We start from the raw sequence: 27,830 nt of genomic DNA on the forward strand, positions 1-27,830 counted from the left end.
AGAGAGAGAAAATGCAGTTCTTATCCATCTTGGGTTTGTTTGCTTAAAATTATTCTTTAAAGTATTTGAAAGCTCAGGCTGCCTCTTTTGAAGTCAGCGGGAACTGACATTGACTTTAAAAGATCAGGATTAAGCCTAAATTGGTAAGGTCTAAAAGTCAAAAATGAAAATATCCAAAGTCTACAAGTCTCTCACTGATCCATCATCCAGAGAGAAAGGACAAAAGCCTTCTCCAAGGTCTGTAAGGTATGTCTTGATTCCAGGGCTCCTGGTTTTTGTACAGTTGTAGACTGCAAGATGGAAAGCAACTTCCAGTAAGGACTGTAATTGCTAGCATATGAAATAGTACATACTTGCACCATGGTCTTGTAAAGCTGCTGGGGGAAGGGAGATGAAAGCTGTTTGTAAAAATCAAGACACATCTTCCACAAGTTGTTCTTTGCTATCCACTACACAGCATTCCCTGCCTGCAACCCACCCCAGGCAGATTCCCTGGCTCATGGGCTCAGTCCTTCAGGTACAGCCTTACACACAGCAACTGACCCAGCAAAAGTCTGCTTGTAGACATTTAACTCAGGAACATGTCTGATCATCCTGCTCAAGTTTAGTACTTTTGGCACTAATCTGGCACTCTGAACAGCAGGTGAAAGCAAGGTCTTCAACTATCTCCTGTACCACTCAGCAGGGACCATCCATTCCAACACTGAACTTCCCATCACCTGAGCTCTATCCTTACAGTGGAATACCTAAGTGCCCTGGACAAAGGGCTGTTTTCCTATAAGGCAGAGAAGGAAACCATTACCTCTTTAATCTTCTGGCTTAGGAAGTCTCGGTAACTGACCAGAGCCCAGTAGTCAAGGATGTGGACTCTTCTCAGCTAAGAGTGTGGTTCATTCCAGAGTCATAGTTTAAGCTCAGATACGTGATGGGACATGGGCAAGGAAACATGAAAAACCCTTATTTCCTCTTCAGACACCCAAGTTCACTGAGTATCTGAAATGAAGGGATCCTGGTGCCAGGTCAAGCTCTCTGTGGATGACTTCAGAAGGATAAAGCAACTAGAGGTAGGAAACTGCATAATGATTCCATCGGTTTATGTGGCCCCAATATCATACAAGCCAGAGTTCAGGGAGACACACGGATCTAGCACTGTCCCAAATCATCTGAACCTGAGGCTGACAAAGCATCCATTGCAATCACTGAATCCTTGTGACCAAATAAAGGAACATCATCTACTGTTAGCAGCAACTGTTGCTCGGCCAAAGAATATCAGATAGGAATACAGAATCCAAGTAAGGGAATCCATGCAATTAACACTCAAAATTGTCTGTTGCATCTCCATTGCTCAGAAGTAACCCAATCTGTTAAGAACTTGATGGGTGAATGTAATTTCCCAGGCTGTGTAGCCCCTTCTCTTCTACCCAAAAATGACTGGCAAGAAAATGAGAGAAATCAAAGACTACCACTTTGCAAATTACTCAGTTTAACCAACCTTGAGATTTTCCAGCAAACCAACTCAAGCAGCACCTACTCCATATTCACAGGTGCTACGTCTTGCTGTGTGCTACTCAAAGGGAGTGAGCTGCTACTCAGAGGAAGGAACAATCCTGTCTTGATACTGATGTGGGTTAGCCACCACAGCCAGACACAAACCTGCACTTCTGTTGCCTTTGTTCAGGTGATCAGACAGATCCCACAATAGCAAGTCAGGTCACCTTTCTGCAGATACTTTCACTAAGGTATTTTTTGAGATACCCCAGTCTCCCCACAGTACAACAAGGACAACAACTGAAAATACATACATAGGGAATAGTACATGGTGCTTTCTGCACACATCCCCAGTGATGTAACTCTGACCCTGGTGCCAGATCTCTGCTGTGTTGTTTTGTTAATGTATTGTGGTGCCCACTGAAAACACCTTATATTTCCATGTTTTCAAAGTGGTTATAATCTATTCTGCCAGCCCAGCTGGCAGGGGACAACCTTGATTTGAAGGACCATCAAACGGAACTAGACTTTAAGCAGAAACTTTCTGCCACTGAAAACTGGAAGTAATGTTCTCAGTTAAAACATCCTGCAGATCCCGTCTTCTGCTTTCACTTTATGGGACATTTCTGCAGGATATTTCAAGCATCAGTTCCAAGGACTTAATACCTTTATGCCAAACACCCTAGCATCACTTTCAGCCTGAAAACAGAAATGCACAAGTATAGGGACTTTTGCACATAGTTGTTTTTTCTAATGGAGGGTAGTAACTGAGCAGAAATAGTTTCTAAAATAGTCTTTACTTTCTTAATATGGCTGGCTTACAATGTAAAGAAAAGTTAAATTAATCTGAATAATTCAGGGCAGTTATATATGCAAGACAATCAGAGATACTTAATAAATAAAGGACGCCATAAGGGCCCCTGGCATGTTTAGACAGAGTGGGTATGTCTGGACCCAAGTGTGGAATGATGTGTCACTGCTAGATCAACTTCAAAAGCAATTGAACAAGGGCTTCATATAGACAACATTACCGAAAACCCGTTCCGATAGCTTTCTTATGCAAGAGAAAACCACAGTCACATTTGTATTTTAGGCAGCGAACCAACAAGAATGAAGCAAAACAACAGCAACTGTCCTCAAGAGATATTTTGGGCTGCTCCTCTCCTCCCACTCCCCTTACACTCCTTTTCAATCTCCTACCAGTTTGTGCATTTTTGGCAACAGAGAACCATACCGCGAAGGTCACTGGCAGGCTGGTGGAGACTGCTGCGGCATTTGGCTACCAAAGACAATTTCCCCAGCCTGGGGAAGCATTGACATCTTTGCTCCCCATTTTGAGCTGGGGCAGGAGTGACTGGGTGAAGAAGCATGAGAACTTTCCTCAGTCTAGCAACCTTTGACAATCGTTGCTGCTTTTCCTCTTCACCTCAGGATCTGCTATCCAACAAGTGCAAATTGAGGATGACAAATAAGAACATCAGTCTGGTGTTTCTGCTAAAATGATCCGCCTTGAAGTAGCTGATGTTGACACTTAAATTGTCAGCAGACTTCCAGTTTAGTGCTTGAGTTAGAAGAATGGGACCGTTCACACTCCCCTCTGAGCTTTTGTTTCAACTCTCTCTAGATGGGGCAAATATCATTGCAGCAGTTTACACTCCAGTTCCACTTTAAAGGGTTTTTTTGCAACCATAACCCGGATTGTCTCAAATTTTTTTTCTTCAATGTAAACTTGGACTGCAGAGAATAATTACACAACACTATAAAAATAGTCTGCAGCAATTTACATAGCCGTGAAATATTGGAGCTGTTTTTTTCCAGTGTACCTATGTATACATGGCTGCAGCTAATTCCAGTATTTACAGGGGACTCACCAGAGCTGTGATCACAGAAACTGGTATTTCAAGTTAGGCCACACACGTGAACAAAACATTTATTGTTAAAAGGCAAGGTTTTGTGTTTTGGGGTGTTATATCATCACCTAACTGAAGCACTATTTTGTCATTTCTGCCTTTTCTATATCACCTCCTATCTGGATTCAAATAACATCCTTGTGGCTCAGACATTATTTAGTCAAGTCAGAGAGTGTTATTTTAACTTCAGTTTCTTTCCTGTAATTGTGTGTCCCTTCCATTTTTTGAACAAATTAATCATACTGAGGGGCTGCATCCTCATTTCTCTCTCTGCAGCCAGCTTTGCTGCATTTCTATTAGGGATCATATCTCCTTGCCTGCTGGAAGCCCAGTCCCTAGACTGATATCCTGCATGCTGAGGTGTTCTCTCTTCTCTTGGTCCATATGGTAGGACCACCAGTCCCGCTGGAACTAAGCAATCAATGGAAGTTCTTAAGAGTAGGAGAAAACTCTGTTGCAGCAGAGGGCAGAATAACTTTCTGCTGACCCTTGTCTGCCACAGTAATTGTCATGACTTTGGACATTTTCAAGCCCAGCTAACCAATGGGATGAACAAGTTAGTTCTTCCAAGGTACAGTATGGACTCTCTGGATTTCAAGCAGTTGTATTGTCCAGAGTCTGAAGATTCAGTGTCTTAGTATTTCTTTCTGTGCTTCTCTAGAATTTTACTTCTGTCTCCCATGTAATTCTGCCAAGCTCCTACCTTGTTAGCTCTACTCTACCTTTAATGACTTTGTTTAGCTTACGTTTTCCCCAGGAGAACTTAAACGATAAAATCAACAATATGAGAATGAACGGATAAAGCCACAGATGGGGAAAAAACCCCATTGCCTGAAATATCTGCAAATAAACTATTCAGGAAATACTTACAAGAGAACAATACAGGACATAAGTTAGAACTTATGCAACTGACTACATGCCTTTGGGAACAACAACTTCTAAGTCTTGCAATCTACCAGTGAGGAATTAATAACTGAGCATTAGATTTAGGCACTGATTTGAAGGAGTTAAATTCCCAGGCTGCCTTTTCAGAGCAGGGTGGGGCATTGGAGAAGTCAGAGAGAGAAAAAAAAGGCACCTGAATGTCCTGGGAAGGAGTAGGAAAAGCTCTTGTCAAGCTCCCCTTCCTCTCCTATGCTACAGCTATTCCCCAGCTGAGGGTCTCCTGGTGTACACCTGCAGACGCAGCCCTCGGCTGCAGCCTCGGCTGCACCGGCAATCGCAGCCTCTACACCTGTGTGCACAGTAACCCCTGCCAGCAGCCTATCCCACACCAGGAAGTGAGTGCCACGTCCAGATCCTGTTCGCCTTTCCTCACAGCCACCCATCCCCTGTCACTGGTGTGACAGTGCGTGGCATGGCCAGTGGCTGGGGCCTGAGGGTAGGGACATGGGCATCATCCCAGTTTCAGAGAGGGCATCTTGGAATGCATCCTTTGGGGGACCAGGCACCATGAGCGGGCCCCTCTCTGGCCCCTGGTACAGCACACACAAGGTAAGTGTCCACCGTGTAGCACCATAGTGGGGTCCCCTGAAGAGGGCTTGTGGAGAGTGGGACAATAATTTCAGCTTCTCCCCAGCGTCCTGTGAAAACTTGCGGAGAGCGGGACAATAATTTCAGCTTCTCCCAGGCGTCCTGTGAAAAGCACTTGTGTGCTGCTGGCTCTGCTCCCTCTTCACCCTGTGGTTCAGCCTGGCTTCCCCTTCCAAGCAGTCCTTTCTGATTAGGAACCAGGCAGAGAGCTGTGCTGTTCTGCACTAGAGCATCACTGTTTTTTGTCATTGGTGTATCTGTCACTGTCAGTGCTGACAATGCATTTAGGCAACTGCAAAAGAGAGACTGAAGCGGCCCCTGAAAACTAGCAAGCTGGAGCATCTGCTAACAATAAAAATGAATTGGAGGTTGATTAAACCCTTTACCTTTTCCCTCCTTTTTGCTTCACAAACTAGAAGGCATGGGAGGATACTCAACATTCTTGTTTTTCTCTGCATGAGAGGCAAACAACTTTCTTACAGTGCAAAGTATTGGTATAAATTGTGCATAAAATGACTTGCAATTATCTGCTCTCCTTCCTCTGTGATCAGCCCAGTTGCAGGTGATAGCCTGAGGAAGGTCCCAAAAACTTTCCCCTCTGGATACTGCATTTGCTACTGTGTGAATATCCATAGAGCAGGAGGCATTTTTCAGCCCCATCTTCTCAGAGGGAAGGAAACCTGTGAATTCCTGTGCTCAGGCACCTGGTGCAGCAGGACTCCTGGCTGATGGCTGATGGTAGTGCTTCCCGGGACCAGAGCTGGGACCTCTTATTGCGAGACAAGAATGTGGAGCCAACAGTTTTACTGTGGGTTTATGAGTTAGGGTCCCAAGGCTGTGAGCTCGCAGAGCTGCCAGAGGAAGGCAATAACAGGGAACTCCCTTGGCATGGGGACACCTGCATGTCAAGGTGGGGTTATTTGTTTGCTTGGAAAACCTCCCAGCCCTGCTCCTGTACTCCTCGGGACTATTGCACAAGGATTGCTGGATTTTAAGCATGGTAGTTTTCTGGGAAGACCTTCATAATTTTTTAGAGCTGCTTGGGTGTTTTTGGGCAAGACTGATTTTTGTTCTTTTATTTACTTGGGTTGTAGCTTTGCAGCAGGTGATGGGTAACTATGGGTCCTGTGTTGATGCCAACCTTAATTTTCCCAATACCCCCATTTTCACATTTTACACTTTTGGAAGCTTCAGAAACTATTTCCTCTTCCATTCAGTTATATTTGCTGCGATTCAATGGATCAGCCCAGTTTCAGGTCTTCACACAGGGCTCTTTCCCTTCCCCTTTTCTTGAGGCCATCTGATCCTCTTAGTTTGGTTTGAAGAGGAGCTCTTTGTTTTCTGCCTCTATAAGAGACCATAACTGCACTGGCTCTCATCTGCCTGGAAACATTCCAGGAAAGCTGAGGTGAGTTGCTATTGTGGGAGTATTTTTTAGCCCCTTCAACCCCATGAACAATCAAGAAGTGAAAGAGCGAGATCCCTTTTCAAGAGCTCCTAGACTTGAGGGGCTTGGTATGGCTATCAGTCACAGTTGCCTACTGCCATGTGATTATCAGAGACATCCACACAGGATCAGCACATGTGATACATTAATTAGGAAAATCCATAGCACTAGAGTGCCCTTAACTGATGTCTGTAAACAAGCAGCTCCCTGGAAAAAGTTAAAATGCCTACATGTGGCTACGTAGTATAATGCCCCTTTGTGCTGGCATTACATTTCTTTGTTGTTTTTTTAATGGGGGTTATTCTCCTGCCAGGTCCCTGATCAGGCTAATTGGTGCTAACTGTTGACATAAAGGTAGAAGTGGGAACACATGGTCGTGGGGAAAAAAGGGTGGAGGAAGGATTTCTCCTCAGTATCAGCGTGGATATAGTTCTGCTGATGGTGCTTGAGGAACCACATCTCTGAAATCAGCAGTGCAGGAGCCTGTGCTCCCACAGCTCACACTCTCTCTGTGTGTGTATTGTATGTTATGGGACATGAATGTGTTTAATGGTGCAGTAAAATCTGATGAAATATATACTTTGTTACCTGAAGTATTTCCTGGTAAACTAATATTATTGTAATATTTTTTGTGTCTGCTGAAGTAATGAATGTAAGAGGCCACAACATGTGGACTTTGTCTGCTTAATAGAAACTGTATGTAATTGCCTCAGTGTAATATTTTATTATTTCCCTCAAGACTTCTCAAAGGTTTTTTATTTATTTCCAATATTGTTGTTTATGGACAAAAACAATTTGCAAGATTAATTGAGATTATTACCTACCCTATTGATCTTGGTTTGCCTTTGTATCAGAGAAGGAGAAAATAGCTGGGCGAGAATAGTCATTGAGAGCTCAGATGTAAAAGAATCACAGAATGTTTTGGGTTGGAAGGGACCTTATAGGCCATCTAGTTCCAACCCCCTTACCATGGGCAGGGACAATTTCCACTAGAGCGGGTTGCTCAGAGCCCCATAATACCTCTTCTGTAACTCAGCACTTCATATGTGTGTTGTGTGTAGACACTGTGTGTAGTTGTTTGAGAGCAGAAGCTGAGCCGGAGATAGAAAGATATTTCACTTCTGCTTCTTTCTCCTCCTTAGCCTGGGTCTTAATAAACTCGGAATTATTACTGGCTGCCCAGACAGTCACCTCGAAAATTGTTTTATTTTGTGGGTTGTATTAATAAATCATTTCCAATCTGTATTTAGAGGTTGAAAATGTTGACAGTACCTTCAGACGGATTTGTGGCCTCTTGTCCCATGATAATATATCACAGCCTGTCATGGGCCATACGTGCAGGTGGTGAGTGTGTGCTGCCAGGAAACCTGATCCTTTGTGTGGTCTCACCAGTGGGCAGTGGTAGCTGCTAGCAGGTGTGATGAGAAATCCCACAGATTAAGCACATCCTTGCAGAGGTATTTCTATGCTGCCTTCTGTCATATACATGAAATGTAGATTTTGCATGAAGTGCCACAATTAAGATTTTTAGCACATTCTGTTCAAGAAGAAAGTCTACAGTGCTTCCACTCAGCCCTCTTTACTAGGGGCTTGATGTCTAGTGCCCCTGAGCCTCAGCATGGTAAGAACGTGATTTGATCCTGTTTTCTTTCAGTGGCAGCACAGTCACTGCTGGTACTTTTGATGCCATGGGAGTTCCTTCACCTGTGCTATGAGGCACCCAACGCAGGAGGGCAAGGGGGCCTGTCTCCATGAAGAGGAAGATTATCTCTCCTTTTGCCTTGGCTGAAGGAGCACCCCAGAAACAGTGAAGTTCTCTTTAGCTGGCACTGCCACCAGAGAAAAGTATTATCATGGCACATCCCTACAAATGTTCATCAGAATATTTTAAACACTTTAACAATGACATTTCCAAACATGGTTTTCAATTAGGAGAAGCTCTAGAGCAAGCCAAGGTGTCCATGGGAAGTGTGGGTGGGAGTCAAAAGGGCAGCATGGCCACAGCACATGTGGGTTTCAGTCAGGACATCTATCCTGTGCAAGAAGGAAGAGAAAGGCTATTAAAGGTGAAGGCAAACCATCCTGGTTTCTTTTCCACTTCAAGTGTTTTGTAGGGGTTTTTAATGCTATTTTCTCAGTCTCTGTAGTGTACCTCATACTCCAGTCTGCTCTCTGATGCACTGCAGATGTTAGCTGTTTCAGATTAATCATTAAACCAGTCCCCAAGTATGGGGAATGTGGAGACAAACATGTTCTCTCTCAGCTTTTTGCTGCTGTACTCCTCTGTGAAGACTGTGGTGAAAAGTTTTTCCTATTCAACATCACCCCCCAGTTCCTTATTCTAAACCTGTTCACTGAAAGCAAACAAGGGTATCAAAACAATGACTCCATTTAATCGTGTTGTCCTTTACCTATCAGATTTCAGAGTTCATGCAGTTTCAGTATCCTTTATCTTATTGCGGAACGTGTATGGGAGAAGATGCATACTGTTTCCTACGTATTAGGGAAGTGTATGTTATTTTCAGTCCTTATAAATCAAACTTAAGAAGACGACTTTTTTCGTCCTTTCAGAAACAACTTTTTTGAATCTCTCATAGGGGAATTCAAAACTCAAAGCTTATATAATGAAGCACAGAATCACAGAATGGGTAAGGTTGGAAGGGACCACTGGAGGTCATGTCATTCAACTTCCCCGCTCAACTCCCCTAGAGCACATTACTCGGGATTGTGTCCAGATGACTTTTGAATATCTCTAGAGATGGTGAGTCCACAACTTCTCTGGGCAGCTGTTCCAGTGTTCTGTCACCCTCTCAGTAAAGAAGTTTTTCCTCATGTTCAGATAGAATCTCCTGTGCTCCAGTTTCTGCCCACTGCAGCACAAGGCATGAAAAAGCATTGCATGGTCTTCCGGTGTTGTTCTGCTGTTGAGAATCCAGTGGCTTTCCATGGTTAGTCCCCATTTAATTAGTTTCTGCCAGAAAAGAATTTGTGGCTTTGGGTCATAAATGCAGGACTGTCAACTAGGCCAGCTTGCACCCAAGCTTTCAGGCTCTGCCAGAGCTGTAGGTCTGATGTGCTGGGAGTTGTGTTCTGATTAGCTGCAGTGTGACCAAGAAGCTGGATGAGAAAGCAAAATAGAACACTTGTTAGAAAGGATCACCCACATCTATTTTTACAACCTCATACTTCCATTCTGCCTTGCTGAACATCGACTGCCCCTGCAGATGTAATGGTCACGTCTGGTCTGAAATGAGCATATAGCTTAGATAAACTGCAGCCTCCCAGTTAAAGGAAGGTTAGCTGCTGCATCGTAACTTACTCATTACTCAGAGTTAGGGGATATAAGCATAGGAGAGTGTTACCCCTTGCCTGTCCCCTTGCATGGTACTACAAGCATGTCTATATCATCATGGCTCTCAAATTCCTTAGGGGAATGTATGAGTTTTTCCATCAACCACTGCAAGCAGAGTGGGAGTAAACCATGGTTTGTTTATACCTCTGAATATAGAGGAGGCTGGACATGGGGCACCAGGCCGGGAACAGATACCCTAGGCGGGAAAGTAGCCCAAAAACTGGAGGCAGTATGCAGCTTTATAAGTCAGCCTGAGGAGTGACCTGCTTATCTGGTTTCCACCAGGTGATTCTGTGCATCCCAAAACAGAATTTCCTAGTGCATGTTGTTGGCAGGCCTCTACCACCCTGCTTGTGTTAATCCTACGAAGCCTGGAAGGAGTCAGGTGCCTCTGGCAGTTTCCCTACTAAGCTCAGCATGGTGCTGGGCAGCAGAAACAGCAAACCAACCCAGCTCCACATTTTGAGCTTGGGGCACACAGACTTAAAGCAAATGCTGATGATAGGAGAGCTCATACTCCATCTATTCTGAACACTCTCATCTCTTCACCATTGCTGGCAGACTTGCCTGCATGAGTGTTTCCTATCCTGACAGACAACAGAAGCTGGTGAAGAAAGCCCCTTTATTTAAGCTGATGGCTCAAAATTCATTTTGAAGCAGTCTTAGTGGCTCCTCCTGGACACCTCATCCAGGAATTGGAAACAAATGCTCTCGCAGGGCTGGGGCTGTGCTGAGCATCAGCTATAGCTCGTCTGAGTGTCTGTTCCCTGATTCTCACTGGGCTATTTTCCCCAAATCCCAGGCTGTTTTCAATGCTTCCCTTCCCAGTAGCTGCTATGGTACAATGAGTTTTCATTCTTTTTCTGAGGATCTTGAAGAACATATGTATTTGATTTTTTCCTTTTTTAAATTTTTGTTGATGATTGAGGTGACAGTGAGTTAAACAGGAGCTTTGTAATTACACTAATCTGTTTTAAGAGGTTTGAGAATGATAATTAGGAAATTTTTAGGCAATAAGGAACTATTCTTATTTTTCCTGGTATGTAATTACAGTACTTGTAATTTTCAGAAAGTGGGGTGCAGAAAACAAATGCAGAGAAACTTGAGTCATTAGTTACGCATTTCCTACCTGGTACAGAATTTAGTTTTGCTTTGGACTGCTTCAGAATGTTATTTTATTAAAAGACTGGGGCATAGTGCAGGCTATATCTGGTATCCAGCTTAGGCACTGACTAGAGGGCTTAAAACATAGGCATAGTGCAGGCTATATCTGGTATCTAGCTTAGGCACTGACTAGAGGGCTTAAAACATAGGCACTGCTCTACAGCCCAGTGATCCAGTGTGACAGATTCAGATTTAATATGGAGCCAGCAGAGCAGGGTGAGTTCTCCTCTTCTCTTAGTCAGCACTGAATAGGAAAAGCTAGGCATGGGATGAATCTGAATCCCTCCAAGGCTGCTTTGGAGGTGCCTGGCTCAGTGTAGTGCTTTGCTCTCCCACTCTCCAACTTCTAGACTACTCTCCAAGCAATGGACTTTAAATTAAATTGGTTGTGGCTCCTGTATTGCTTTTGGTGTCTCACAGCCTTCTCTGTGACTTGCAAGGTGATGTAGGGTGAATGTCTGGCTGCTCATGCTAACACCTGTCTGCTCCTAAGATTTCATGAAGTTGCTATGTGGATCTAGGACATCACTGTTAGCCAAAGCAGTGGTGTTGCTCCCACCCTGAATCTGTGCTTCTTCTGCTTCATTTGCACGAGCACTCATTTGACTCCTTGATGAGGTAGTTTGTCAGGTAAATTGACTCATTGATATAACGTTTAAAATAAAGCTTGTCCTGCTTGTAAAATCTCACCTGTAATACTGGCCCCTTATGATTTTGTGATCCAAAGACTTCAATGCTCTTTGAAACTTTAAGTATGATCTTGTCTTCCTATGCTCTTGAAATCTGCTTTGGGCATCGAAAAAAAAGAGATGTCTGAATCTTATCCTTGCTTGTCTCCAGCAGTCTGCTGGATCTGATTAACTCCTGTTTGAAGGAATCAAAAGAACCCAAATTACTCAAGTAGAAATTTGACCAAACTCAAAAAAATGCAAGGCTTTAGGAAGATGAAAACACAGCAGACTGTGCACTTTAGTCATAAGGGAGGTGAGGACTTTTGGCTAACTGGAGACTGCAGTTACTCTGTTTGGAGTTTTGATGACATGTATAAACTGTTATGCTTGTGTTTACAATGTCACCACAAACTGTCCCAGGAGAATAGCATTCGTTAATGTGAGCAGTTGGGAGATATGCTTTCCATTCTTTGACTACTACGGACTTTGAAACATATGGCCAGCAGCTTCAAAGGACAGCCAGTTGGTGTGTGAATCAACACCAGGCCTGGAGCAGAGCTCTTAAGAAATATGACAGTGATATTTGCAGTATGCTTGAAAGTAAATAGTCAATATCAAACTAAACAGATATGTACTGCCTAAATTGAGATTATACCAGTATAACTTCATTCTCCTCAATGATGTCCATGATTGATTTATGTCATTTAGGCTGGAGGCTTTGGCCTCATTTGGTGATATGAACTGTTTTGCCCATAATGGGAAAATTAGAGAGATTATGGAACTATGATAAAAATCATGGAACTGTTGGAGTTTAACTCTTGAATGAAGCACACAGTGATTCTCTGGTTAATGAGACTCCCCTTCATTAAAGTGACTCCCCTTTGTATCCTGCTGTGTTTCACAGAAACACCTCTGTGTTTCTGTGAGGCTTATGGTAAATGGAAGGTCTGGACTGTGATGAGGAAACCCCTCTACACATGGAAGAAATGACTCAGACCAAATACTGGCTCCTTGGGCAGGGCTTCTTCATGGTGGCTGAGGTGAAGTAGTAACATAGAAGTACATACCTTCTTGTGGACAAACCTACCTCTTGCTGACATCTAATTCCCTAGAACCAAATCAGCTTCATTAAAGCTAAAATCTCCACCAGAGTCCTAGACAACATGTCCGATGACTTAACTGTCATCCTGCTCAAACCAAAGTAATTTTGCCAGCTGATATGGATTGCACTTGAAGCCTTTTTCTTCAACAACCAAGGATATCTCCGCTGGAAAAAGGTTCCTGTGAAAACCAATCAAAATATGGGGTTTATGTACATAAAAGACTTGTATCAAGATATTTAACTCCCATTTGAAACCTAGTTTAACTTTTTGGGGCTCCTGATGGAATATCAGGATAGTGACTCCAATTACTTTGCTCTGTGGCTCTAACCTACTATTTCTTAATGTTTCTCTTCCATTTTTATGGGGTTTTTTTCCTCTTATTTTTTTTCCTGCTTTGGAATTTTCACAAGGCTCTTGTGTTTATTGACTTCTAATTACATTATTCTCTTTCCTTTGTTTCTCACTCTTTCAGTGACAGTCTTTTGCTCCCTGCAGTGACTAAAGCACCATGAACATTATCATTGCATGTCTGTGTTATCATGCAGCAATGACTCAGTTGTTGTGTCAAGATGACCCAGAGCAAAGCTTGTAGTGTTGTAGAAGTTTCAGTCAAACAAATAATATCAGCTTTCGTCTGGTCAGGACTCTGGCTCCTTCTCTTGTCTATTGTACTGGCTTTGGCCAGAGATAATTTTCTTCAGAGTAACTTGTATAGTGTTATGTTTTGGATTTGTGATGAAGAAAGTATTGATAGCAATTGGGATGTTTTAATTATTGCTGAACAGTTCTTGCACAGCATTGAGGAGTTTTTTGTTTCTCATACTGCCCCAATGAGTAGGCTGGGGATCCATAAGAAGTTGGTAGGGGGCACAGGGGATAGTTGACCCCAACTGACCAAAGGAATATTCCATATCATATAGTATCACGCTCAGCATATAAAGCAGGGGAGAGAAGGAGAAAGGGGAACATTTGAAGTGATGGTGTTGTTCTTCCTAGTTAACTCTTACCCATGATGGAGCCCTGCTTTCCTAGAAATGGCTGAACACTTGTATATCGATGGGAACCAGTGAATGAATTCCTGATATTGCTTTGCTTGCACTTGCAGCTTTTGCTTTATCTATCAAATTGTCTCTGTCTCAACCCATGAGGTTTTTTGGCTTTTACCTTTCTGATGCTCTCCCCCATTTTGCCGGAGGAGTGGCTCCAGCTGTGTGGGTCTGAGCTGCTGGCTGGAGTTAAACCACAACAACTATACATCAGAGACTGCCAGGACAAACTAAAGAGCATGGTTTAAAAAACATACATTTGAGAGATGATAGCATCTGACTCATTAAAATGAGTGCTTAGTTCTCCTTCATGTTTTTAATTGCTGAAAAGCAATTTATCTTCATGGCCCCATTTCTGCAGTAATCCCTGTCAAGAAAAGCTTTATAACCATTGCATCCTACACTAACACTAAAATACCAGAAAGAAACCCAGAAAGTTCTATATTGGAGAATCCACATAAGATACAGTTGCTGAAAGAACTATAATACTCAAAACTGGGGAAAAAACCCTTGCCGCCTTGTTATCTCTTTAAGTAGAACAGAGTATAAAGAGGTGTTAAAGGTACCTAGAAGGGATTATTCACCTATACAGCTCTTAGTTTTCTCTAGCAGAAAGCAACTATGAAGTAGATGTTTTGGACTCTTGTGAACTAGATGCCTACTCTTCATGTCAGCACTCACCATGAACTGTAAAATGCTAACCAATATTTTAAACCAGGTTACAGTTTGTAGTGAAAAGTCAAAACGTACATCTGTAATGTGTCACAGGGAGAGAACTAAGCAAACATTAGTCCACTGTCTATATCTGGAGCCCCTGCAAGAAACTTGCATGTGAGGCCATTTCTTTAAAGAGTTTATTTGTTATTCCCAGATTCGCATCTTACAGTTTTGAACATAAATATCTGCAAATTAAAAGCATTCAGTTAGTTGTGTGGTTTTGTGTGTATGCACCCATCTATATATGTCTGAATATTTTAGAGAGTGCAAGACCTCTTGTTTTTAAATCATCACTGATAATCTAGCAGTTGTTTATATTTAAATGAATAATGCTGCTAACCAGAAGGTTCTGCCTTCTGGAGTCCAGTCATTTTTTTTGCATTAGGAACTATCTGTAAATGATTAACACACTCTGTGGAAATGAAACTAGGAGAGCCAAGTGCATGAGGTGCAGGAAGGAAAGGAAGGCACTATTGTAGAGCAGTCCTCCTCTGCAGGAACAGCAGGCTGGAACAACCTTTGGGCTGCCCATTCCCCTACTGTAAAATCAAGTAATTCTTTTAACAGATGGACCAAACTTCATTTTAAATGCAGTCAGGTCTTTTCTTTTTTCCCTCCCCTGTTGTAACTACTGTTAGAAGCAATTCTGAAATGCCACTGGCTTGGAAACATTGTCATTCCCAGCCTGCTTTTACCCCTGTCCTGCATATATGACACCGGAGTTCAACAGCTGAGCATGATCACTCAGGCTGTGATGTGGAAAAGTGTTTTCTGTGCACTTCAAAGGAAGGGTTAGTTACAGCTAACATAAGATTAATTGAGTCAGGATGGGAAACAAGCCTGCCTTTGTTGGAAAGTGATGCTGGAGAGGTGCATGCTGGAAGAGGCATGCCATTCCTCTCATGAGCTCCACTCAGCTGGTAAAGGGAGATTTTTATATAAAAATTCTTTTGAGGATTTGGTAAATAATGTATTAAGCTGACTACATTTCTGTCAAGGTTTTGTGTTTCTGATTTAAATGGAATCAGAAATAGCTCGTTCATTCTTCAGCAAGACTTGTACTACAATAACAAGAGGAAATGAGCTCTCTCTGCTTGATTTGGAAGCACGTTTGTGTGTACATGCAGAGTGAGGCATCTCTTCAACAGTACTTGCTGTGCCTTGCCCTGCCTGATGTAACACTTAACAGCATTATTTACTCAGTTATTCAGACAGCTCCCTTTTGAGCTTACCTGTCTTTCTGAGCACAGACAGAGCTCTTAGGACAGGAACTGTTACACTCCAGCTTCCTGTAAGCCTTGTGTCCCCTCCTTGGCTCTCAATGTGGGGGTCCAGGGAGCCACATGAAGCAAGGATACAAGCAGCACAGCCTCTCAATGTGAGTCAGACTCTGGGGATTAATATACCTACGCTTTGAGTGGTCTGGCTTGAACCTTCCTCTGTACATCAGGAATTAGACAGGGTCAAACAAGAATATCCAGAAAGCCTGCTCCTGGGCAGCAATAGAAGAGCATCCCTGAGCCAACTGGCCATTTTGTGGAAGAAGCTGGTGAGGCAGTGCTGGCTTGCCTCCTTGTTTCTCCTGTGGGACCTGGAAACTGGCAAAAGTTTATAACACTATTCTTATTTTTCCTGGTATGTAATTTTTGTAGCTGCCATGGAGATGGTACGTGATGATACTTGAGAAGAATCTTTCTATTAAGATGTTACTGGCTGTGATTGACATTTTTATACAGTCACTTGAGAGGTTTTTGTTTGTGTTCTAGCAGACAGTATTTAAAAACATGAAATGGTCTTTGATTATGCAGCAAAATACCCCAGGAACTAAAGTGTCCCAAAGTATCACAGGCTATTCACAGGAACAGTGGAAAATCCGTTCTGCCCTTTCCCCATTCTCCTATTTATTTCTAATGTTGAGATTTCTTTCCTGAGAATAAGAAAATGACATTTAGGAGTTGAGAGGTTTGAGTTTAACTCTTCAAAAAGAAAAAAAAACCCTACTTATAATGCTCTCTTACAACTACCTGAAAGTAGGTTGTAGTGAAGTGGGTGATGGTCTCATCTCCGTAGTAACGAGAATAGGACAAGAAGAAATGGCCTCAAGTTGCATCAGGGAAGGTTTAAATAGTACAGTAGGAGAAATGTCTTCACAGAAGAGGTTCTGAAGCATTGGAACAGTCTGCCCAGGAAAGAGGTTGAGTCACCATCCCTGGACATGTTTAGAAGACGTGTAGATGTGGTGCTTAGGGATATGGTTTAGTGGTGGACTTGACAGTGCTGGATTAATGGTTGGACTCTAGAGGTCTTTTCCATCTAAATGACTCTATGATTCTGTGCTTGTTAACATGATAGTGGATGGATATGTTCATATACAATCCTAGTTAGCATATCCTAAAGTTACTTTAGTTACTCTATTTCACAATTCATATTCTTCAGCTAGGTTTGTTATCCACTGTGGATATTAATTGAAGTAATCAGACTGATGAATATAAATAGGGTCTCATGAAAATAATTAAAGCATAGAGATAAATGGAAGGGTCACACTTCCATAGCTGCTTTATCCCCTCAAGTACCCCCACCATTTCAAAAGTTAACAGGCTCTTATTCCAGCCTTTACAATTTGTACCTTTTATGGAAAAAGATATATTTTAAATTTGTGAGATAAGGAAAGGTAAAACCTAATAAAGGTAAGTATGCTGTAATATTAATGGGAGAGGAACTTTATCTACTATGGTCTGCAATCCAGACCAGCAACTTGTGTAAAACCTACAAACTGTCTTGTCTTTACTCAAATTTATCGTGACTTAATTACTAAGTATACTCTCTCAATTCCTAACAGACATGATGCCAAATGTTGTAATTCTTTCCTTCTTGTATATTGGGCAATGTTCTTTTATGTCACAATGAAGAAATCAAGTGTATTTTCATTTCATGTTCCCACACTGGTAATTGCCCTTTTATTTCAACTGTCCTTCAGTACTTCATATGGACCTGAACCCCTATATGAGTATATGAATTGCACTATGAAAACCATTGAAACATGGACCTTATTTTCTTTATACATCTGTAAAGTGCTGAGTACAGCCAGAGCTCTGTGAATAATAATAGCTAAATGATAAGCCTCTTTCAATCCCACATGGTAGCCCTTTGAAAAATACGGTTTTTGTTAAGGACTCTGAATGCCCTTCGCTTCGGAGTTAACTCATAATTGGAAGTTTAGAAGGCATTCCCCTGCCTCCTCTTTTTTTTTTTTTTTTATAAGATCCATTGAGATCTGACAAAATCCTAATTACTGGAAATGATGCATAGCTTTTGAAACAGTATATGTCATTAAATTTGTTGGGAACACCATTAGATCACAAATAAATGGAGAAATCAAGAAAAGTAGAAGGAGCAGTTTTTTTCTGCTCATCAGTTCAATTTATAGGCATAGCAAGTTTTCATAAATAATGGCATATACCTTTTATTCAATGCAAATTAAGTTCACTTTTCCAAGTTTTCACTTCACAGACCTGGCAACTGCAGTTTGATGTACTTTAGGAAAACATACATGTAACATAGATAAATTGCATTTCACTGTATAACTGAATCTCCAATGCAGATTTTAGTCTACAAGGGATAAATTTATTAGAATTAGTGCCAAAGATATAGATTTCATGCTGACTTTCATTTGCCTTAAACTCCTTACTTTACTTCAACAATAAATAGTGACTTTGCACGTAAGATGTCATTTTAAAATACTGTCAGAATGATGTGAAAAGGTGCTATGGTAAATAAGCATCAGATCCTGCCTGAGTGCTCAAAGCAGGACCATACGCAGCAATGTGCCGCTCTGCCACTCACTTCTCTGGAGTAGCAATATGCTGCCACTGCACTTGGCAAATGGATTTCTACTGACCAGCTGTTCAAACCTCCCTTCCCCACACCTGGGCTTGCACTAGAGCTTCGTGCAGCTGAGATGCGGGATGCCAGGTGAGTGCTGAGGGTGCCTTGCTCAAGCTGAATTTGCCATTTCTTGAACTTGTTCCCCCAAGGTCAATGTCACCACTGGCAAACCACGCAGGTCACTATTTTAAAAGCCTTGCTGTGGCTTGTGAATTTTAATGTGCCTTTAGTGTTAAACACTGGCAGGTGATGTATAAAGAACATAATGCTAATGGGGTATATTTTGGGAGGATTATTTCAGGTGCTTAAATGAGGCAGTGAGGGAGTGGGGGGCCAGAGGTAGGCATTCCTCAAGCCTGTTTTGCCACCAAGGAAAATGTTGGCAGATTCACAACCTCAGTCCATGGTCTGTGCGCTCAAGGATTATCTAGAAAGGACTGCAAAGTGGGCAGGTGACTTTCATGGCTTGTTCCAAAACATACTAAGGTGAAGGAAATAAAAAAAGTAGTGATTTTTAGTTTCTGGAAAGCTTAAGACTGTGACAAGACTCATGTATTTGGAAGTACTGGAAGAATGTATCAACAGTTTGAAATCTGGGATCTGACAAAGTGGTCTGTATACTCAGGCAGGTGTTTCAGTGATGAAGAAACTTGCCTTTTATGACAACAGTTTTGAATATTTAAGACTCTTTCTTGTAGAAGTCCTTAGCTGACTGAAGTAGTACCATGGCTCTGAAGTTGTGTCTGCAACTGAATTCCCCAGCTGGAGTTTGTCTCAAGACTTATGTGTGGAAAATTCTGCAGTACTGTGGAAGGCATCACAATGGATATCACAACTGGAAACTCAGAGAATATGTTTATTACTTATAAAACTGGCTGTTCCACCAGTCCTTTAGCCTCTGAAAGATGTTAAATGGCAGACACTGCACAAATAATGAAACCATTCACAGGACAAGGTGGGAACAGAAGGGCTATGGTGGCCTTCAGAGTAATACAGCAACGCTTTTAGTTTGATACGGTGATCTATCTTCTGTTGCAGGTCGTCTTTCATTCATGCATGGTTTTACTAGCCTGAGATATACCACTCTATTTTTTCCTCTTCTCTTTGAGCACTGCTGTATGTGATATCTCTTGTGCAATAGAAATTGCCTGCTGATTTAAGATTCACTCTGATTTGTGATGTTTGCAATGTAATTTTCCTCTTTACTGCATTTTTTGTTCCCATTGTTTTATTTAATATAGGCCTGTCTGAGTATGAACCTGTGCAAGACAGTTTTGCCCTGCTGTAGCTGCATGGTGTTACTGTACTTTCATCTCATCTCCCTGACTGGATCCATGTGATATTTGACCTCCTTAGGGCATCATACTCTGCTTTTAATCTTTAGGGGTCTGTCCAGCCCTGGGTTTGAAAGTATGGTTCTATTGCCATACTAACCAGAGCTCATTAGCACCTGTCAGCCTGGAGCAGGCAGCGCAGTATATATGCCAACAGCAAGGCTCAGGTGAAACATGTGGTCGTTGCAATAAAGTGACCTGAGCCATGAGGGAAGGTTTTGAGCCCAGACTGCCGCTGTGCATTTGCCTTGATAATACACATGCACTGTTTTTCCTTGTGTACAGAGCAGAAGGTTGCTAAAGTTAGGCACAAGGGAGTGTCACAGGGTAATGATTTTAAACTAAAATAAGGTAGATTTAGCCTAGATATAAGGAACAAGCTTTTTACAAGGAGGGTGGAGAGGCACTGGAACAGCTTGCCCAGAGAAATTGTGGATGCTCCATCCCTGGAAGTGTTCAAGGTCAGGTTGGATGGGCCTTTGAGCAACCTGGTGCAGTGGAAGGTGTCTCTGCCCAAAACAGGGTGGTTGGAATTAAATTATATTTAAGGTCCCTTCCAACCCAAAACATTCTGTGATTCTATGTTTCTCTAAGAAGAGAACTGACTTTTATGAGATGGTTCCAGTTGAGACAGAGGCTGGTCATCGTGTTAGAAATCTTATGTGTCCCACAAGGATATGTGAGCCAAGCTCACAGGTACCTGATGAAGCAACCACTGTGGTACAAAAGTAGTTGCTGTTCTGGGGAGGACACCCATGATGCAGGGCGTTGGAAGACTTATTGCTGGAGACCCAGTCCATGCAGTGTGTAAAGTCATCAAAGGGGCGTTTGATTCACAGCCTCTGGAGGCACATACTCAGGTCATCATCAGTACTTGTACATGGATCTGATTTCACACATTTTTTTAGATTGCAGAGAGAGCACAGAGCCTCATCCTCTGCTCACCAGCTGCATGCAAATTTTACCTTCAGAGTTGGGTAGATACCCTTTTTTGGGCTGTCTCAAGATCAACTGTGTTTCCTTGCTGGGTTTCTGGCTACCTCCTGAGTCCTATGCAGTGTTTGTGACCCCCAGCTGAAAAGCGGGAGGAAGGAGCTGCAAGGCGTTATCCAGAGATGCAGCCATAAGGATAGGATCAACCACTGGAACAAAAAGAGTTGCAGAGAGGCTGTGCTCTCTGCTGGGAGTAATGGGGATGTAGTACAATTAATGATGTGAAAGCAATAAAATGATGGGGTAAATGAGGTGGCAGTTTCTGTTTTCTATTCCCTGCTGTCTCCCTTTTCTTAAACACTTAATGACAAGGCTGACAAGGCCACTTCTCCGCCTCCTCACAAGGGAGCATGTTGTCATTTGAAAAGAACAAGACTTTGGGAGCAAGAAAACAATTTCAATTTAACTGCTGTTTTTTGAAGCTGCTGTGCGCGCAGGATGAAGTGGTTAAACTTTGTGCAAGATCGGTGTTTAAGATTCGATGCTACAGCATCAAGGCCAAAGGAAGGAGAACCCATCCCTCTGCTCCGCCTGTGTGGCGTCCATGTGACACCATTTCCCCAGTGTGGAAGGAGGCTGCAAGGCAGCTTATGTCCTAGTTAGTGCCTGATCTCAGCAAAGATGTCTGTGCTGACGCATGCTGAGATGTCTTGTCACACTCTCCCCGCTGGTTCCAGTGAGGTGTATTTCTAGAGCATGGAAAATGCACTGGCTCGAGAGCCCAGGAAACAGTGCTGGAACATCCACTGGAGGAGGTGGGGGGGGGGCAGGAAGAGGATACAAGATGGAAAAGACCAGTAGGCATGGGCTAAACTCTTGAGTAATGCTTTTTGTACATAGGCTGTGGCACTAATGCTGTAGTAGTTAGCAGAGGGAGCCCTCTCACCTCCTGTATTCTCCACTCTGTATCCCCTTGTACCCATCAGTCACACCTGGCTGCACCTTGGCTGACACCTGGCAGTCAGCCAAGCATTTCACTCAGAGCAGTTCTGTTGTCTGCTTCTCCTTCTAAGTCACTACAGAAACATAGGGGATGGAAATGGTTGGATTCTACTGTATCTCTTAAGTAAGAATATTACAGTCAATTTGTAATAAAGGTGTGTTTCTTCACCGTTTTGGGGATGCCTTTTCTTTCTCTGGGAATAATCTAGCCACAAAAATTATCCCTCCTCCAAGCGTTTGCTGGACCACATGTTGCTCTTTATAGATGTTGAGGGGCAACAGTCTCTGTGGCTGGTGGGCGCTGCCTGTTCACAGCTGCCCAGGGACCTTCTTGGGTAAGAGTCATGAAAGCCGAGGCTGCAAACACAGAATTGGATGCTGTTTTACAGCCTGCAAGCAGTAGTTGTGCTGGGTTATGTTACCATGACCTTGTTTATAAAAATTGATAGTATGTTTGTCTTCTCTGCGAAATAATGGGGCTCCTCACAGCACTATAACAGTAACCTTGAACGGGTCTTGAATACACTCACGATGACTTGCAAAGTGTTTTTTGAAAATGCTTGTTCAACATTTTGAAAGTAGACTCTCATGCACCTGTTATTTGGTCTTGCTTAAATGGCATCTTTAAGTGGCCGTTTACCAAAATAACAAATCCTACTTGAATGTTATTAGTTTATCAGCTTCATAGAAAGTTTGTAAATCTTACTGAAAATTGGACAGTCTGATAATTTCATGCAATAACAAAATACATTAAAGAAACTGTCAGGAGATCTATGTTCCTGGCTGCCCTGTCAAATAGCGGATATGTTAACATGTAAGACAGTTGTGTTCCAATAGGAATTGTTTGATTGCTGATGATTTTCCTTCCAGATTATGTAACAAAACAGGTCTTTTTTTAAAAAAAAAGAACACCTGTGAGACTTGCCTAGTTTTTTATTTCATGGGAGTTAAGGTGTTCTACTGAAGGACAGCAAAACCACCCCCTGCACTGAGATGCCCTTTCTCTTCCCACCTGTTTGCTACTTGGGCCATAGTCAACTGCGCAAAGGTATTTTTTATCAGTTTACTCAGTGCAGTGTGAACTCAGTGACTGAAAAGTGCAATAATTTGTTTTTTATTGGGTTGCAGTGTGCTATCAGAAAACCACCATTATATTGTTCTTCTTAAACGAGTAAGTATTTTTGTATTTCTTTGTTTTGTGATCTTGCAGACTCAGCTCTTGGGAGTTTTACTTGCTGCTGCTTCAAATTTGCTGATTAGTGTCTCCTTGAATATACAGGTATGAAATTGTTTCTCTTTATTCAGAGTTGTTTATATTTATCAAGTAGCTTTTGTTGCAGTTTGGTTTTGATAAAGTTCAAAATACAAATTTTGTTGCATTTAATAAACAATCTCTCTCTTCAACTGTAATTTAACAGTGCCCTGCTGTAGTTGTTGGGAGCTCTCAACCTGTTTTGTACTGTGATTCTCATACAGGAACTGAATAAGAATTCGTAACTAGTGCTCCTCCTTGTAATGTGCTATAAGGAAATACCAACTGTGACTCACTTGTAATCATTAACAGCATTTGCTGGATTTGAACTATCTTCCAGCTTTTTAAATGCTATTTAGGAAGACCCAATAGCTCTCATTGCAATTTGACAGACATTTTAAACTGAAATTTTTTTAATCCTTTAAAGTATGTTTTTCTCCATTTAGTAACAGTATCTTCTAAATATGAATAATGAGTTTCCCTAGATCTCAACATTTATTTTCATACTGATATTAAAAGGATAGGCTGAACTTTTTTGTTCTCTGCCCTTTTCCCACTATGCAGTCCATTAACCTTCCTCTCTTCCCTCTAGCAGGTTTGTCAGCTAAAGAACAGGTCATCATTTGCAATGTATTTCATCTAGGTTATAAACAGTCTCCACCTAAATACCATTCACACATATTACTATGTAAAGAAGGCAGACATCTGGAGAAAGAAGGCTATAAGAGAGTTGCTGAGATCACTTTCCTGTGTTTGTTGCACATCTTTTCAATTGCACTGTGCCTTCAAGACTTAATCCTACAAGAATCTGGGGGAGAAGACACAGCTCAAGATTCAGTTAAGAACTTGGTTTCCAGCAGAAACTTGCATTCTTGATTTGAATATTATTTAATATTAATTTCATTTGTATTTTTATTGGGCTTTTTTCCCCTGTGTTTACAAATATGGAACACTCAAAATCCTGGATGTTACTGTGAATAACATCCAGGTCTGTGGCTCAAGGAAGTTCGATTTCCTTGTGCTCTTTTTCTCCTCAGAGGGCTAAACTTCCTAGGATTTCATCCTCTGAATATGTTCCTCTGCATGAAGCTGCAGTAATGTGCTGCATCCTCTCAATAGGAGTGACTAAGACTATGGAGTGTCACAGACATTACTGTTAGGCATATACTCTGTAAAGTAGCCTACAAAGTAGAAAGGGAGTTTGAGGAAAATTGTTTACAACCTCCCCAGGGCTCTGCAGGGATACTTCTAAAATCAAATATCAAGTAATGGAGAAAAAAAATAATTTTATCACCATTTATACTGCAATAAATGTAGCATTTGATTTCCAACTTTTTTTACCCATGTGCAGAGAGGCTGGAGAGGAATTTGAGAAAGGAAGCTATATTCTGCAGAACTAATGTGGTAAACATTGCATCATTCCCAATTATGACACCTTCCTGATGGACACTGCCTGGACTCTGTTTCAGAAGATCAGTGTGATCAATGGCACATTATTATCTTGTTATATACAGGTTCTTGCTGTACAGCCAGAGAGAAAACAATTACAGCCTGTATCGATGATACCTTCTTCATGTAATAGGAAGTGTTGATGGAGTATTACTTGAGTATACGTTATACCTGTTGTCACAGGTATAGCTAGTTTTCCTTCAGAAAATAATGCTTTACCTATGATCTTCTTCTAAGGTCAAACAGGAGACTGTAGCCAAATCCTAAATTCTGTCTAATTAATTTAGAGCCCTCCCTACAGAAGATGTGATTAAGTGCTACCTTTTTCATTTTGAAGTTTTATTTCTGGCGAGGATATGTTTCATGGGCAGGAATGCCATGTTGTCTGTTCCCCTTCTTCCAGTTTGTTGCCGCAGTTCTGATTCTGCTCCATCTCCGGCCTTTGAGTGTTTCCAGATTCAGAGCACAACTGCTGGGCTTCAGCTTTGAGACAAGAACAGATGCGTGCAGTGATAGCTCAGAAGCACTAGCTAGTATTCACTTAGTATTTTTCAGGTTTATTCAGAGGCCTAATTTTTCAGCCATTTCCACCACAGCTCAGAAAGCACACATCTGAAGCAGCACTGAGTTAACACAAAGCTGTGCAATAACAAGCTGAAAACCATGCTTAAAAAGAAACCTTGACGCACCTGGAATTTGAAGTTGACAGCCCCCTTAATTATTCCACTTTTGTCAGACATAAGAACACAATGGAAGTCTTTCTATTCATGCCTGTTCCTAATAATTAATTTTTTAGAAATGCGCTCATCTTCGACTGGCTTGCCAAACTGAGCTGAAGCCCTACTACACGAGCAAGCTGTGGTGGTGTGGGATTACCCTCCTGGGGCTTGGAGAGGTGGGCAATTTTGCAGCCTATGGATTTGCCCCCATTACTCTTGTTACTCCACTGGGATGTGTATCTGTCATAGGTGAGATTTTTGCCATTTCTTGCTTGGGTACATGCTTTAATCAAACGCTTGCTTGTGACTAGGAATAAAACCGCAGGAACTGCAGAAGGAACACAAGAGGAAAATGTTAATGTTGTGGTTTGAAAAGAAATTATTCATATAATTACATGAGCTGACAGTTTAACAAAAACTGTCTACTTAACTCAGAGACTCTTCTAATATATTTCTTTTTCCACAGTTTTTTCTTTTGTGTCACTCTGTGCTCTGCTAGTTCCTGCCAGTTTGCCACCCAGTGCTGCAGCAGTGTTGCCAGCTCTGCAAGCCCCCGAAGAGGGAGGCTGGCATCCTGCTGACTGCACAGAGCTGTGGTCTGATCCTGAGTACCTACACGTTTTCTATGTTACCATCACGCCAAGTAGTTTCTGCTGCCTGTCCCCTGCCCATCCCCATATCTCATGTTAACATGGGCAAACTTGCTTGACTCTCTGCAAGTGTAACAAAAAGGGCCTACAAATTTAGTGTATTTGTGGACATTATTAAACTTGTTCATTTGTTCCTTCATGTACAGATTAACTGGACTTCAGCAGAAGTGATATGATCTTACTCTTTTCTTAATTTGGTTTTTTTTTGTAATTAAGATATTGAGACAACTGTGATGTTTCTTTGATAAAGTAACATAAGTTTTAAAATATGTTATCATGTTGTGCTAATGCAAAGCATGGTGGAGAGAGTGATATTGTACAGAGGCTGTGAAAACAGGAATTCAGGGTGCAGCTGCATCCCTTAACTCAGTCACTTCACATCCACAGCTGAAACATCCAGGGCTGAGATATCTCAAGATATGCATATGCTGGAGCTCATTTACTTGCTCTTGGCAGGTGATAACACTTCATGATCTGTCACTGGCTACCTGTTTTATGCTCAGAAGTGACATTGCAGTGAGTGATTCTGCATGGGAACGTAGAAAAGATGAATTATCTTCCCAGTGGACTACCTGGCTGTAGTGGAAGGAGGCAGCTAACCATGTGTGGGTGCAATTTAGTGCAGAAAGGAAACTGCAGACAATTTACTGCAACCTTTAATGTTAAACTATTGCAGAATTTCAGAGTGAAATGTAAAGCCATGTTAGTTCACCACAGTAGGAAAGATTTCTCAAAGAAAGGAATGCAGTATTACCTGAGGTGGAAATGTAAATTAATATGACGTATCTCAGTGTGATTTTGGTGGTAGTAGTTATATCTTTAACAACTGTAGACATTTCCACATGTCTCTGAACATAAAAGGATATCGACCAATCTAATTTGTTGCCCAAACTGAATAAAACGCAAATATAGAAAACGAGAAAGAAGAAGTGAAAAGCAGTGAGAAGATGAAAAATCCCACTGGTTATTAAACTGCTGCAAAGAAGAGATCACATTTAGGGTTGATTTTTATCTGAGCAGATTCCTTCTTCTTTATTTTCGCAAAATGTGAAGAAATGTTGCATCTGATGATTCCTCCATTCTCCATTTCCCCTTACTTATAAAAAATACCAAGAAATCATTTTCCTAACTGTTACGTCTTATCAAAATTCTCATCCACTTTTTTTTGACCCAAAATGCTTATCCAGTAAGACCCCAGAAAGCACTTTAATAGTTTATATTCCATTCCCATATATCAGCTGACAGTATCCATTTCATAGCCCAAACAAATACCTGAAATTTTATTTAGTCTAGCAAATGCTCCCTTAAGGAAGGGAAAATTAAAATTATGTAGACAGCCAATAATAGTGATAACTTCCCAATAACATTTTCTACTACTTTCCTGTTTTCTGAAATTAAAGCCAGAGAACATCTCTTAATTTGAGAAGAGTTCATCATATAGGCCAATGACAAATTAACCAAGACACATGTGCATCATCTGCTAACGACTGGGCAAAGGATACTGTAGGCAGCAGGTCTTCCAGTTTAAAAGATCAAGAAATATTTTTCTCAATAAGTTGTGACCTCTTTTAGGTGGTGGAGGGTGGACTTTGCAGAGTCTGGTAGTTGTTTTGAGGTATTGTTGAATTTATGTCTTTCATGAGTTAATTTTTTAAATGAAGAAATTAAGTACTTGATAAAAAACTCCAAATGTATATCTGAACCCTAAGTCCAACCTTCTGAGCCGCATTTTTTCCTAAATTCGGTGTCAACACGCCCCATATGGTAAGAGCTGATTCTCAGTGGCATTGGGAATGCAGTGCATATGGTTACTGAGGAGAAATGTGCTTTGCGGCATGTCCAGTCATCTAGGGGGTTCTCTGCAGATCTCCCTCACTCTGGGTCTGCATGGAAAATTGTCTTTGCTTGGAAACCAGGGTTTTGGAGGAGTATAAGGTAGACTGGAGTATCTGCCCAGAATGGATTTGAGCTGTACCCATCATATATCTCCAGACTTCTGATGGGAAGCATCTTAAAATAGATGGAGCCAACATCTATTATGATCTGCTACCACATTTAACTGCATCCAACTGCATTTTGCACTTAACCTGGTATCAATTAAATAGTGAAAAGTTTGTGCCTCATTCTATTGAACTGGATGCTTTCAATGACTGGCTTTAAAAAGAATCCAGCACC

The 27,830-nt window shown here is 41.7% G+C and overlaps 1 protein-coding gene across 1 annotated transcript in view; it reads left to right on the forward strand.

Moving 5' to 3' along the window:
- Positions 1-4,787: 4,787 nt before the first annotated feature.
- NIPAL2 (NIPA like domain containing 2) overlaps positions 4,788-27,830 on the forward strand; it is a 46,893-nt gene continuing 23,850 nt past the window's right edge. Inside the window, exons 1-3 of the mRNA XM_027717557.2 lie at positions 4,788-4,892; positions 22,796-22,864; positions 25,083-25,254. Of these exons, the coding sequence (XP_027573358.2) occupies positions 4,788-4,892; positions 22,796-22,864; positions 25,083-25,254 (346 nt within the window). The remainder of the gene's footprint in view (positions 4,893-22,795; positions 22,865-25,082; positions 25,255-27,830) is intronic.

The sequence above is a fragment of the Pipra filicauda genome, unplaced genomic scaffold, assembly GCF_003945595.2.
Source record: "Pipra filicauda isolate LSUMZ 115617 unplaced genomic scaffold, ASM394559v2 scaffold110_size2237424_pilon, whole genome shotgun sequence".
Classification (NCBI taxonomy): Eukaryota; Metazoa; Chordata; class Aves; order Passeriformes; family Pipridae; genus Pipra; species Pipra filicauda.